Below are 15,139 nucleotides of genomic sequence, written 5' to 3' on the forward strand. Positions count from 1 at the left end.
ATCAATTTTAAAGTGAATGTCAGAATGAAACCCACAAATACTTGAGTGTGATTTTTCCATTTTTGTTTAAAAGCAGAATTTCTCTCTCTATGATATTAAAATTACTATAATTAAACTTTGTACATGTACTCTTGTGAAACACCTAAATTGCTTCTGCATTCTTTGCTCGAAAGTCTTTCAATATTAAATGACATTGAGTATAAACTTAAAAAGAGTAACCTCCACTATGTACTGCAGCTGAGCCAACAGGTAAGTTCAATGTGCTGTAGTCGATATCCATGAATACAAAATGATATTGCTATGACTTCTAAATGGGGCAGTAAAACTTATCCATCCATTATAAGCCAACAAAGACAATCTATGACACCCATAATGTCATGTCCATGATGGACACATTGAGAAAAGGATTAAGGTCCATCATGGAAACATGGATTATCTGAAAACACTTTGGGTGTATTATGTCCTAAGTCTGGAATTCCCAAACTTTAAATTTATACAAAAAAATACCCACCAGATCTATGTTTTTATTTATAAGATGTTACGGATATCTGTATCAACTATTAAAATTATAATATTGTTCTTATTTAAGTCATTTCCATTTACATTTATATTTTAATTGTTTGATCAAGTGGCTCACCAGCACTATAATAAAGTATATGCACACTAAATTGCTGATTGCTAAGATCACGTCAATAACTATTTAAGCTAAATATACCACGCATGCATCTGAATGAAAGTCATGTAAATATTATATGAAAATAGAGTGCATCTGCCCTATAGAGCTATCATACACACCCTAACTGTTGATCAGTTCAATAGTTCGAGGTCATAACATGACCGATTCATTCCAAATAACATGATTAATTGTTTTTTGAGTCTTTTAGTGAATCAGATTCTGATGATTTTGTGCATACAAAGGGACTATATAATGAGAATACATGCAAAATGTATTTCATTCCTTAGTCTATGTTAGTTCTGTAAGAGTCCTTCAGAAGAAATAGTGATTTATTTATAATAATTATATGAGGGCTCTATGGTATTGTATTAACCCTTTACCTCATAGAGCTTAGTGACAAAGTGCAGCACGCTATAAATAGAACACCTGTTACCTAGCAGACCGCATCCGCATAGGCATGCCTGTGAATTGTTAAGCAATGTAGTGGTGTTACGTTTAACAGCAGTTTTAACCATTTTACGTTTTAGGCAGACATTTATTATATGTGGAAAAATTGAAGAGTAAAGTCCGATTGTTATAGCTATGTAATTATTTTTCACAGAAGAATATTTTATGTGCTATAAAATCGAGAGAGAACTCGTTCACCGTCATGTCAGTGAGACCACGTGACCGACCGTAGCTGCTATTTCCCATACTCGAAATTTACACGTTTTTCATCTGCGTCTACATCACTAAGTCATCTGAATTTGATAATCAATAAAAAACTAATTGCTGCTTGCATAAATATCATAGCCTTTACCAAGGTTATTGAATCTTTCGTGTTTGTGATTCTACTCGTGAAAACTTCGTAAGTACTGAATGAAATCCTGCCTGTGAACTGTTAAGCAATTTAGTGCATGTTACATTTAACAACAATTTTAACCATTTTACATTTTTGGTACACATATATTATATGTGGAAAAATTTAAGAGTAATGTCCAATTGTTATAGCTGTGTAATTATTTTCCACAGAAGAATTTTTTTATGTGCTTCAAAATCTTGAGAGAACTCGTTCACCGTCATGTCCGTGAGGCCGCGTGACCAACCGTAGCTGCTATTTCCGATACTCGAAATTTACAAGGTTTTCGTGTGCGTCTATATTACTAAGTCATCTGAATTTGATAATTTATAAAAACTAATTGCTGCCTACATCAATATCAGAGACTTTACCTAATTTATTGAATCTTTCGTGGTTGTTATTCTAATCATGAAAACTTCGTACGTACTGAATGAAATCCGCGGCTGCCATTTTGGAGAGTGGAGATTACAACCCTGTTACTTTAAATAGCAGATATCGACCAGTGCATGAATAGCGACCACCTGATCTGACGTAATTGTCATTCGCAGAAATGAATGTAGTATGTAATAGGGGGGTTTTCCCCGAAGGTGGCGCTACGAAAACTAGCTCAAAATGGCTGATGTTTACCGCAGGCGTCAAAAGGCGCTTCTATGCGAATCTTGTAGAGGCGTCAAAAGGCGCTTCCATGCGAATGGAGTAGAGGCGTCCAAAGACGCTTGTATGAGGTAAAGGGTTAAGTAACAGAAAAGAGCAAAAACCAACAAGTTTTGTAAAATTCAACAAGTAATTTATTTTCCTAGAATATAAAGTGAAAAATTTTAACCGCACTTACATTGATGTGAATTTAATCCCAAATAGTCCAAAAGGTTTTATTGCCAGTCCTAATGATTAAAGTTCTATTTCAATTTCAGTGGTGTTCAAAATAAGAGCCAACACTGAAAGTTCTGATGTGCCTGTGGTGGCCTGTGATGTGGTGATGTGACATTTTTTTGATGAATCAGAATAATATAATCCAAGATGTCTTTGTCTGAATTCAGTATTATTCCCAGTTAATGTCTCTGTCCAAGAATATTACTGATGATCAAGTATTTCCAGTTAAGAAGTTTGAATAAATAAATTCCAGCCCAAATGAAATATTGAACATAACAATAAGACTGATTTCTGCTTCGGATGTTATTGCAGGAATAAATAATTTTCCAGTAAACAAGATTATAAAACCCTCTACCTAAGTCGCAATCAGCATTTTCAAAGAAAAAACTAATACTTAATGGAAACTTCCATTTTTGAAGATTCTGTTACTAAAATTATAATCACGAACATGATAAACATAATGTCCTTGACTTAGACTAAGATAATGATACTAAGATATTTAACCCACTTTGCTATGGAAATATTAACTACATATTATTTGTTTACAAAAATAATATAAACCACATTAGTGTCTTTAGTCAGGAACACAATGAACTTGATTTTGGACAAGGACAAGTACACAATGCAAATATCCATAGCATATAATGAATTAAAAAAACAAAAAAAACAATTGATTTGATGGGTTTAGAAGAGTGGAAAATTGTTAATTTAAACTGTCAGTACCTACTGGATGTGAATTTATTCACTGACTTGAATATTTAAATAATTTTATTGGTACATGTGAAACTTTCAAGGACTTCAGTGATACTCTTCTTACATAGGATTACCTTGAAATAAGTACATCTGGATTTAGAACTACGGTTTTTCAGTGGTGCTAGCATGGTAGAATATAAAGATATTAGAACCTTCATTCATAATGCCTTTGGACAGTTTCCAGATTAGTGGAAAACTGATAGTACAAATTAGGATATTCAAGAAACTCGTACACTGTAAATTATTTTTAATTCTTTCACTTTGTTTTAATTTATGTTTTATTTAAATAAACTTACCTTTTGGAAAATTGAATGTTTATTGGGTTTATTTGGTCTTGCTATTTAAGTTTAGGCTCCTTGTTGTAACATATGTATGTTGCCTTAAGGGACAGTCTGCTAACACTGATAAAATTATTGGTTTATTCTGTCAGTGAATGATTCAGCTGTAACTGAATGGACACGATAGATCTGTACTAAAGATCACAGCTGGCTTGTGAAACTCCATGACAGAATGTTATGGATAAAATCCTGAACAAAGTTTCTTCTTCAGTGGAAACTGAAGACCAGTAAAGACAGCAGTCCAACTAAGTTGTGGATGTAAGGGGAAACTATGTGGACTTCACTCAATTGTTTTAATCTGAAAATGCAATATAGTGCTGGCATTAGATTTTTGGTGAATAAAACGGAATGAAATGAATGCCCAAAGAGAATAGCTGTTGTCCCCCATTAAATTAAGAAAGTGGGGAAGTCTATCGTGTTCAATGACATAATTAACAACAGTGTTATCAACAATACTATAATTGGAAAGGTACAGCATGAAAATATTGCATGGTTGAATATATAGCACTATTTTAAAACAAATGATCATGGCAAATCGAGATTGTAAATAAAACTGGACCAGCCAAGCTCTGAACATGAAATATCTCAGACGAGATTTGTGGAGTTAGTATGGTAGTGCAGAGTGTCCAATAACTGCATATAGAGCTGCGAGTGACCAATACATTGAATTTATCCACATTAAGTACCTCAGAAGAGACTTGAGGAGTAATTATGGTTCATAGTTGATTCACCTGTTCAGATATGTGGGATAAACAAAATGTGTAGCATTTGTAGTAACTTGTCATGTTACTGGGAGTTATTTTTTGAAAAATGGATCTAAGATCATTCCACATAAAAAAGGGTCTATTTTAGGGCATGCAAGTACTAGATTCATGCTAATTTAAAGAAATCATGCCAAATAATTAACCAAATATGTGAAAATCAAATTATATTTTCATTTAGCTCAACTTTTAAGTCCTTATTAAATCCCTCTTATACTTAAAATGTAAACTCTTTCTTTCAAATGGAGGGTTCAATTACCCTCCCATCACCTATCATTTTCAGCTCCAGAGCAAACCCTGATATGGTTGTGCAATGACTGATATAACAGTATACATTTTAATATATACCCTTATAGAACACTGTATTTGCAGGCCTATAAGTTACTACAGAAAATAAGTCGATTCAGCAAATTTGCAGATTTTCCATCCTTCATCCATATACAAGTTGATGCTGAGTATAAGATGAGGCCATATCAATACCTCGGATTGTCTTTTTCACTTCATTCCACACAGCATCAGAATTTTTATCCTATCTGTAACTCAGTAATCTTTCCAGTCAGGATCAGTAAATGTAACTCGAAGTATCTCACTTGTTTCATATGAAGTATTTTAAATGTATTATGTATTTTTAACTATATATAATGATGATGACCTGAAAATTTATTGAGTTACAGATAGGCTAAAATTTGCGATGCTGTGTGGAATTAAACTATAATAATTTCCGGTTTCATAAATATTAAAATTCTCACTGTATGCTATTTAATAATAATAATAATAATAAATAATAATAATAATAATAATAATAATAATAATAATAAAAATAATAATAATAATAATAATAATAATAAATAATAATAATAATAATAATAATAATAATAATAATAATAAATAATAATAATAATAAAATAATAATAATAATAATAATAAAATAATAATAATAATAATAATAATAATAATAATAAATAATAATAATAATAATAATAAAATAATAATAATAATAATAATAATAATAATAATAATAAATAATAATAATAATAATAATAATGACCTTATTTAAAGAGGGTAACACAATTAGCTAAGAACTAATCTACCTTGAGGCCCTCATACAAAGGAATTTATTTATTTAAGTTGCATCTCTGAAGCCACTGAATATATTGGGTTTGGAAGAAGGAAATAGAGTGGGCATTTCTAATCTCAGCTGGAATACTATTCCAGAGCAGAGTTCCAGAGTATTGGAAACTTTTTTTAAATAACTCCTTATTTGGTTTGGGAATTTTATACTGTTTGGTAGACATGGATCGCAGGTGGGGAGTATTACCAGGTAGCCTATACTGGAATAGTGATTGTAAATATTCAGGAGCACTATTCTGAGATATCCTGTACATTAATTTGGCTTTTCTCATTTCAGATTTCAGCAATAAAGAAATTGCAACATTAATGCTAAAATGCTTTTTCCAGACTTTTTGGGGGAAGAGAGATACAGAGAGAGGGATGCATATATATTCCATTGCATTTTTCTTCTCTCACCTCTTAATCAAAAAAAAATATAGTTCAACAGCATGAGAGAGAGTGAGAGAGAGATAGTCTATTTCAGTGGAAATTGTGTTTTGATATTTGCTCTTGACAGATGTTAATTTAAATTGCTGCCAGTTCCATGGCAAATTAAAAAGATGTCACTGGCAGAAATTTACAAGAGTAATCTCCTGGCATTTCCTTTCATTATATGGTACGATATTCATAATACCCACGAGTAGCCTCATTTCCCTACTGGGAGCCTAGCTAATCTGATCTGGTATGCCAAATCTTGGCCTCACACAAGTCTTAGCTTGGAGTGACTGAATACAGCTGTAGCATATTTAATTAGCATGTAAATACCACTACAAAGCCATGTGATTCTCAGATAATGGAAGTAGCAACCGAAACTGAAGAAATTGCTTACCTATTGTATTAATTGATAACAGAATATGGTACTGCACTTGTACATGAGTAAGGTCAGTCATCAGGTAAGTGAACAATATAGATTTACAACTGTGAAGACCTCTCTCTCTCTCTCAATGGGACATAGTTTTATTTAATCATTAGGTGCAAGAAGAAAATTGTGATGGAATATGTCTTTGTCACAGTCATTCATCTTCTAACTTGTCAATTCCCTAGGTGTCAATCCTTTGCAATGAAAACCTGTACGCCAGACAAATAAAACCTTACAAAGACCAAAAAACCTTACACAAAAAAATGTATTCATACATTATATAAGATCAACAGTTTTAAAACAACAAATGCTATACACAATTATTATGACATATAGTTACATAATTATTTACATTTCTGAAACTTTATTTCATTCTTTTTACTTATAACACTATCATCTTCCTGCTTTGGCTGAGCAAAGAAGCTTTTGATGGATGCTCTCTTCTTCATTTCAAAATTTCTTTCATGCAGTTTTGCCCTGAAGTGTTCCTCCACATCATATATGCTCGACACCGCCACTTTAATGTCTTTACTGCATATTTTACAAAAAGCATGTGAAGATCCTAACTTGGATACATCTACAATGCCAGGGAAGACTTTAATCCAATCAGCCTGAAACTTGCCATGACCTCGGTCAATGTCTTCAAGCTTGCGTTTCTTTGAGTTAGGCTCAGCCATTTGATGGATGGAATATTTCAACTAGATGAGAAATATTATAAAAAAATTTAGATTTGACATGTGATAGAGGAAGATCTTCCGATTACAAATATGTTAGGAATTTATATTTGTCTCCATAAGAACCAAGATATTATGCCAGGAGCTATCCAAAAATTGAAACCTAGAAATACATTTTTTTACAAAGAAGCAGTCCGAAAGTTTATACCTCATTTGTTATATGGTGTGCTAATTTTGGTCACAAACTTGATATAAATTGGCAGTGTTACATATTTTCGAGTCACTCAGTATCAGTACTATGTCCGTCATTATGGCAATGCATCTTCCTGTTTGCATTACCTATCTGACAAACTTAACTCAAAATTATAACAGCATGATAAAATGCTGGTGCTAAAATCAGTAGAACATTTATTTTTAATTAGTATATTGTTAAAATTTTTAATAAATCGACTTTATCTCCAAACAAAAAAGTTGGACAAATTACAGTTACACCAACATGATTGCCACACTATGTAAAGTATGAAAATTTATGCAAACTTTATGCATTTGATAGTAATAAGTATAAATAATAAAATAATAATGTATAAAATAAGAAAACATACTTACTACATAGGTAGTTAGTCAATAATAGAAATCCGAGTGAGCGTCTTATCTCCGAGCAATAAACGACAACATCTTCACACACTGGAGTTGAACCATGAATGAAACTCCTTTCATCAAAGGAAAAGCGTGGTTTTGAGTATGATTTGATTGGTTGTTTCAGGGACACCATAGTCTCATTGAATTCTCGTGCTAAAAAAATTATGCCAAGAGTCCCGGATGCCCACAAAACAAAAAAAATAATTTACATTAAAAAAATTTTTTACAAAAAAAACGTACAAAACGGTTGTATAGCCGTCCACTGACAAAAAAGGAAAAAAGAAATGTACAAATTACGGGTAAACCATAAAAGTTGACACCTATACAATTCTACACACATATATGTAAACAAAAAATAAACAACGTAAATTACTGGTGTATACTTCCTTAGCGCAATTACATCTGATGTATGTTACTTTTTAATACTGATCATCATGTAATTGTTTAAAATACTCAATGTGGGATCCTATATTTTTTCACACACGATCTCTCCCAAAATGAAATATTTTTTACACATTATTTTTCACACTTTTGGAGAATTTTTTTCACATGAAAAATACTATAAAGTGATTTGGATGGATTATGTATCCATATATAAGTTGATTTGGAGTATTAGATGAAGCTAAGATTTTCTGGTCAAAAAGTGTCATCTTATAGGCTAGCAGTACTAATATTGTACCTCTCTTTCTCAAACTCTTCTGTTATTTGCATCAGTTTTTCAGCCAAAACTTGCACTTCTTCACATTTTGCAGACAAGTCAGAATTCAAATTATTAAGGTCTCTCTGAAATCATATTAAACATCAGATCAAATACAAATGCATAAATCTCATTAAAAACTTGTAATTAAAAGGAACAGAACAAATGATAAACTACATATACAATTTGCATGAAAACCATTCTGTGATGTGTGTTACCAGAATATTACTTTCAAAAACTTGCAAAACAAATCTCACAGAACAGAGAGAATTCTCACAAATTCAGGAAGTCCATTTTATTTGGTCCTGGTATTAGTTTTAATTGATGAGTACTGAAACCATCCCAGATACCTTTGAGAACTTCCACCTTGCAAAATTTGGTAATATTTTCTTATATGTGTGAGTTTAAACATGTCCACAAGATACCTGTAAGTACAGTTCACAACTGTTTGGCATGGCCTTGGACCTCAGTTGATTCATGGAAAAAAAATCAGACTATGTTAAGACATACCCATAGCTTTGTTTGGTTAAATCTATAATTAATATTATCAGCCCCCCCAAAATCCTAAGTTACTGAATTTTAACATTTTCAAGGTATTCTTCCAATATATCCACAAACATGGAAGAAATATCCATTCATACTTGTTGACATTATGCTGACAAGCCGAAAGAACAATAAACCAGAGTCAATAAGATCAATACCAGAGTGCTTACTATCAACTTGTTTATTGGAATGCAACTAAATACAAAGTCTAGTCAAAATGTTTTTGCATAGGTACATAAGTCACTTGAATGGCCAAAAAGAAAAGATTAGGTCAACCCAATCCTGCTGCTCTGTTAAGCTGCTGATATTTATTGATAAGCCTATTAAAGTGAGGTGAATTTATGAAAGGTGAGTGTGTGTGTGTGTGTGTTGTGCTGAAGAGTGAGTTTAATCTTTTAAGCTTCAATTTTGTGTTACAACTATATGGTATTAATTTATAAAACAGTAACAAACAAACCTTTGTTAAGTAAAATCAAAAAATAATTTATTTATCTTGAATACAACTTTACAATTTAAGAAGAACTTAGAGTACTGTGAAATAAATCCCAAATAATCCTAAATGTCCTAATACAAGTCCAAAAGTTTAGTATGTTTAAAACGAATTCCAAATGTTTTATGTACCAATTGTCTTGCGTTGATATATCAATAGTCTTGAATGTATTGATGTACTACAGTGATACAATCCAGTATGTCTTTGAACAAGTCCTTAACCCTTTACATCATGCAAGCGCCTTTAGACACCTCTACTCCATTCGCATGGAAGCGCCTTTTGACGCTTCTACTCCATTTGCATGGAAGCGCTTTTTGACGCTGTTGTAAACATCAGCCATTTTAAGCCGGTTTTCATAGCACCACCTTCGAGGAAAACCCCCTATTAGATACTCTATTTTGGAAAGTGGAGATTATGACCCAGTTACTTTAAATAGCAAATATCGACCAATGCATGAAGTGACCACGTGATCTGACGTAATTGTCAATCGCAGAAATGAATGTAGTATCTAATAGGGTGGTTTCCCGAAGGTGGCGCTATGAAAAACTGGCTTAAAATGGCTGATGTTTACAGCAGGCGTCAAAAGGCACTTCCATGCGAATGGAGTAGAGGCGTCAAAAGGCACTTCCATGCAAATGAAGTAGAGGCGTCTAAAGATGCTTGCATGAGGTAAAGGTTAGGCCTTGAAAAAATATAATAAAAGTCAGGTACCCCAAAAACTCTATTTCAATCATGGTCAAAGGTCAAGCACACAAAAAAAACAAAATATACATAACATCTGGAGAAAGTCTGGTATATAATTAAAAAAAAAACACTTATCACTTATATGGCTTCGAGAATGAATCAAGAAAATAATTATGAACCAAATCATTAGTTTATCTGCAGGATTAAAACATCTGCGCAGTTAAATCTACACTAGACAGTTGTATGTAACAGTATGTCCACCATTTGTAAACATGTGCTCTGCATCATGTGGTTGCGATGTGAAGTTGCTTGAAAATTTTAATAGTAAAGTTGAAAGATTTTTTATAATAAATTACATGGGAATATGCCATTCTTTGAACTAGTCCAGATTATAAATAACTTACTGCTGTGTTTACTTCTGTAGCTCATATCTGTCATTTCAGTGAAAGATATAACCAAGTATCACCAGTTTCTCAAATATACTGATTCTCTATATTTAAATAGCATTTACTTGTCAGCTGCAATACTAATCAGCACAAAGAAATATGCAAATGCAGTTCTCGAATAAACATCTATTTTTCAGAACAAGGAATGACCATTAGACACACAGAATAATGAATTCCAATCAACTCCAATAATCAACAGTGCTCGTTTATTGCATTAAAATTTAGGATATTCTCGTAATGAAATATGTTTCATTATTTTTCATTTATTTAATGTCACATATAATTTTAAATCATTATAGCTAATATCTTGTTAATTTCACAAGAAAGTTGATACATTATTGCAAGTCCCTCAATCATGACATGAATGAATCATGCACTTCCTATATCGAAAGCCATTATAATCGTTGAATATTCTAAATATTACACCTCAAAAGCCTGATTTCATGCTTGATTGTCACTAACCCCTAAGACAACAAGGTTTAAAAAGAACCTTATTTAATCAGCAGTAATATAATTATTGTTTCCAAGAACACATTTCTAGTTGCTTCAGTGAATGTAAATGTAGAATGGTGGCTTTTACAATTTTAAAAATTTGGTTTAAAAAAATGCACAGAAGTATACAACTAAACTAACATCATACTTTTCTTTTTTATAATTAATAAGGGATAGAGAGAAGGGATAAATTAAATTTATATTGGTGTCTAAATAACTTTTTCAATAACAGCAATGACTATAGTGCATGGAAATAAATATGGTGAGGTATATACAACACAACACTTAAGTTTCAGTTTCATGATTGTAACAGCTAATGTGTCTGGTTTTATATTAACAAAATACATTGCATACAGTAAAATAAAATATGTAATATATATTACAATTTTAAACAAGGTAAAATTAAGAATTGCAAAAAGACACCTGACTTGTTTGTGTAATCAAGAGATATCGTTTCTGCAGCAGGCATAACAGAATGTGGGCAGTAAATCTAACTTTGAGTGAAAGGTGAAAGATTAAAGGAATGGTTTTCTATCTGTCACAGATGCTAAAAGGTACAAACAACCTTGTAATAATTTAAATAGAGTGAGGCAATTACAATAATTTATTCACCCATTATTTAGCTTCATCATGTTATATGCGCTACATCAGAGTTCACTCTAACAGACTCCTTTCTGCTCAGGAACAGTTGTGTACATACATTTAGTATCATGCTTTGGGCACCAGTCCTTCCAAATGGATTTTCACATTATAAACTGGCATTCTCTCTGGTGCTCTTATTTGATATTTTTTAATATCAAATTCAGTTTGTCATTTTTCCACAACTGGATACTTATAAGCTATACTAATAAGGTAAAGGTCATGTCCATTAAATAATTTCTTTCACAATTTTAAAAAGAAAAAAAAAATAAGACTATTCTCTTCATGCTGGGATCAGCCTAGCTCTATTCCACGAATCTGGGATCAACCCAGAATCCACTCTTATGCAGAGATCAGCCTAGCATAGATTTAGTTAAGATGGGATCAGCCCAGAATACATTAGCATGCTGGGATCAGCCTAGCACAGCCTGCTTAAGCTGGGATGAGGCCTGAGTACACGTTAATGCTGGTATCTGCCTAGCACTGATTTTACTTGAGCTGGGAGTAGCCCAGAATACACTGTAATGCTGAGATCAGCTTAGCACCAATTCTACTTGAGCTGCAATCAGCCCAGAATACACTGTAGTGATGGGATCAGTCTTAGCACTGACTGGGAATCAGTCTTTTACATTTAGATTCTAGCCCATGAGTAGCCCCCACAGAGAGAGAGACATATTTTTAAAATATTGAAATGAGGTATTGATGTTATTTTATTTATGAATTTGATATTGTAGAATATTGGTAATAATGAATAGTGCCATGTCTGAGAGAAAGGGAGAGAGTGAGTGAGAGAGAGAGACGGATGAATGCATATACTCATGTATCCTGTATTTCATTCTGGGATAAGCCTAGCTCTATTCTACCAATCTGGATCAACCCACAATACACTCTTATGTGGGGATCAGCCTAGCATAGATTTAGTTAAGATGGGATTAGCCCAAAATACATTAGCATGCTGGGATCAGCCCAGCACAGATTTTACTTGAACTGGGATCTGTCCAGACCTGCTAACTGTGACGAGTCCATCTCAGTAAGGCAGTTTATTTTTTTTCCTTAAGATTGACCAGTCTTCATTAAGGTGTAACAAAATATCAATAACTGCTAGTGTAAAGCTGGAAAACAATTAAAAGTTTGATGCATCAACGATAAACATTATGTTCAACTTAAAAGTTTGTAAAGTACACATAGACTTTATTTACCACTAGACTAGTACAGCTGCACAAACGCCAAGTTCTAAACCCTAAGCAGCTCAATGGCTTGTTCCTACCTCTCTTTTCCATTTCACATAACAACAGCAATCATACCTCCTGCCATGAGACATACTCAAATTGGCATGTGATGTCCAATAAACATAATTATGTCCTTTCCAGCTTTTATTCACAAGAATCTGAATACTCCTTTTTATTCTTCTGTGTTGATTGTTAACATTTTTCTAGAAGCTTATTTTCCCTTTTGTCTTAAGGTGGCACGGTACAGTTTCATAAAGTGGCCCCCTGGCAAACTTCTTAACTTAAAGCTATGGTGTGACTTTTTCAGCTATTACTGTTTACTATTTAAAGATATTGGATATATTTGTGAACTAGATGTTTTGGGCTTGTGTTGTTCTTGAGATTGATGTCAGGCATGTACACCTTCCATGGTCACTTTGCAGTATGTTGATAGCGAAATACCAATAAACATAGTTGATTAGGAAGAAGAGCTAGCCTCCCATAGCAGTAAACGCATGGGTTTGGCACAAGTAGAATATCTAAAAAATGGCTTGGATGACAACTATTTCCAGCTGCATCAGCCTGTTTAGTACTCACTGTTTTGCAGAAATGTCATCTTGGAAAAGGGCCTGTGTTTGCACTATGAGCATCACATGATGTCAAAGCTGACATTCGGACATGAAAATTGCAGGTAGAAATTTCGGGTTGGTTTGCATAAACTGCTTCTGCTATGATCTGCCATTGAAGTCTGTGGTCAAGTGCATAATATTCTTATGCTTTGTATTAATATAGGTATCCAAAAATATGGACCTTTTTGACCTCACTTTGATTTTTTATATTTTTTATACTAGGTTGCTGAATGCGGCATTAAATTTGTACATAAAAACTGGCCCCTTCCCCCTTAACATGCATCGTTTTTAGATGCCATTAAAAAAAATTCTGTAATAAAAAATTTGATCATACAGATGCTTCGCATGAATAAACAGGTGCAGTTCAAAGCGTCTGTGGTGCTGCTGTAAAGATAGTCTGGTTCCCTGACTAATTTCATTAATTCTAAGATGAAACCCGGATCCAAATAAAATACGGATCAACCAATTATCCAGAATTTTGGGCAATGATCATTTTTCCGTAGTTTATGCTAGTATGCAGTAAGTCCATATTTTTATGGCAATTTTCGTAAGACTTAGGGCAAAAATCATAAGAGTTGGCAGGTCTGTCACTCTAGCACAGTCCACGCATGCTGGGATCAGCCCAGATTACACTTTGATGCTGGGATCAGACTATCAACAATTATCCTTGAGCTGGGATCAGCCCAGAATACACAATAATGACGGGATCAGCCTAGCATAGATTTACCTGAAGATGGGATCAGCCCAGAATATACCTGGATGCTGGTGTCAGCCTATAAAATATAACTTACGCTGGGATCAGCCTAGCATGGTCCACAGAAACTGGGGATCAGTCCAGATTATACTATAATGCTGGGATCAGCCAAGCACCAATTATCCTTGAGCTGGGATCAACCCAGAATGCACTGTAATGCTGAGATCAGCCTAGCATAGATTTACTTGAAGATGGGATCAGCCCAGAATATAAGGTACTCGAATGCTGGGATGAGCCGAGCACCAATTTTACTGGATCTGGGATCAGCCCAGAATACACTAGAATGCTGGGATCAGCCTAGCACTGATAGGGAATCAGTCTTTTACACTGAGCTGGCATCAGCCCTCAGCCCAGAATACACTGTAATGCTTGGATCAGCCAAGCACTGATTAGGAATCAGTCTTTTATATTCAATCAGCCGCATTTTTCCCCAATCAGATATTCATCAGCTATGCTAATAACATAAATGTCATGCCCTTTAAATACATTTCCTTCACAGTTTCAAATAGGAAAAATATAAGAATGTTTTCTTCATGCTAGGATCAGCCTAGCTCTATTCCACGAATCTAGTATCAACTCAGAATACACTCTTATGCAGGGATCAGCCTGGCAAATATTTAGTTAAGATGGGATCAGCCCAGAATACATTAGCATGCTGGGATCAGCACATCACATAGTATACTTAAGCTGAGATCAGCCCAGAATACACCTGAATGCTGGGATCAGCCTAGCACAGATTTTACTTGAGCTGGGATCAGCCCAGAATACACTGTAATGCTGAGATCAGCCAAGCACAGATTGGGAATCAGTCTTTTACATTGAGCTGGGATAAGCCTAGCACCAATTCTACATGAGCTGGAATCAACCCAGAATACACTGTAATGCTGGGATCAGCCTAGCACTGATTGAGAATTAGTCTTTTACATTCAGATTCTAGCCCATGAGTAGCTCCCACAGAGAGAGAGACAAATATTTTTAAAATATTGAAATTAGGTATTGATGTTATTTTATTTTTGAATTTGATGTCGCAGAATATTTA

General features: G+C 33.7%; 1 protein-coding gene across 1 annotated transcript in view; it reads right to left on the minus strand.

The window, feature by feature from the left end:
• LOC149796474 (uncharacterized) overlaps nt 1-15,139 on the minus strand; it is a 294,892-nt gene that overhangs the window by 110,716 nt on the left and 169,037 nt on the right. The window contains exon 17 of the mRNA XM_089961179.1: nt 8,198-8,301. Coding sequence (XP_089817305.1) covers nt 8,198-8,301 — 104 coding nt within the window. The remainder of the gene's footprint in view (nt 1-8,197; nt 8,302-15,139) is intronic.

This window comes from Sinohyriopsis cumingii, chromosome 6 (genome assembly GCF_028554795.1).
Source record: "Sinohyriopsis cumingii isolate HCF-2022 chromosome 6, ASM2855479v2, whole genome shotgun sequence".
NCBI classification, from domain to species: Eukaryota; Metazoa; Mollusca; class Bivalvia; order Unionida; family Unionidae; genus Sinohyriopsis; species Sinohyriopsis cumingii.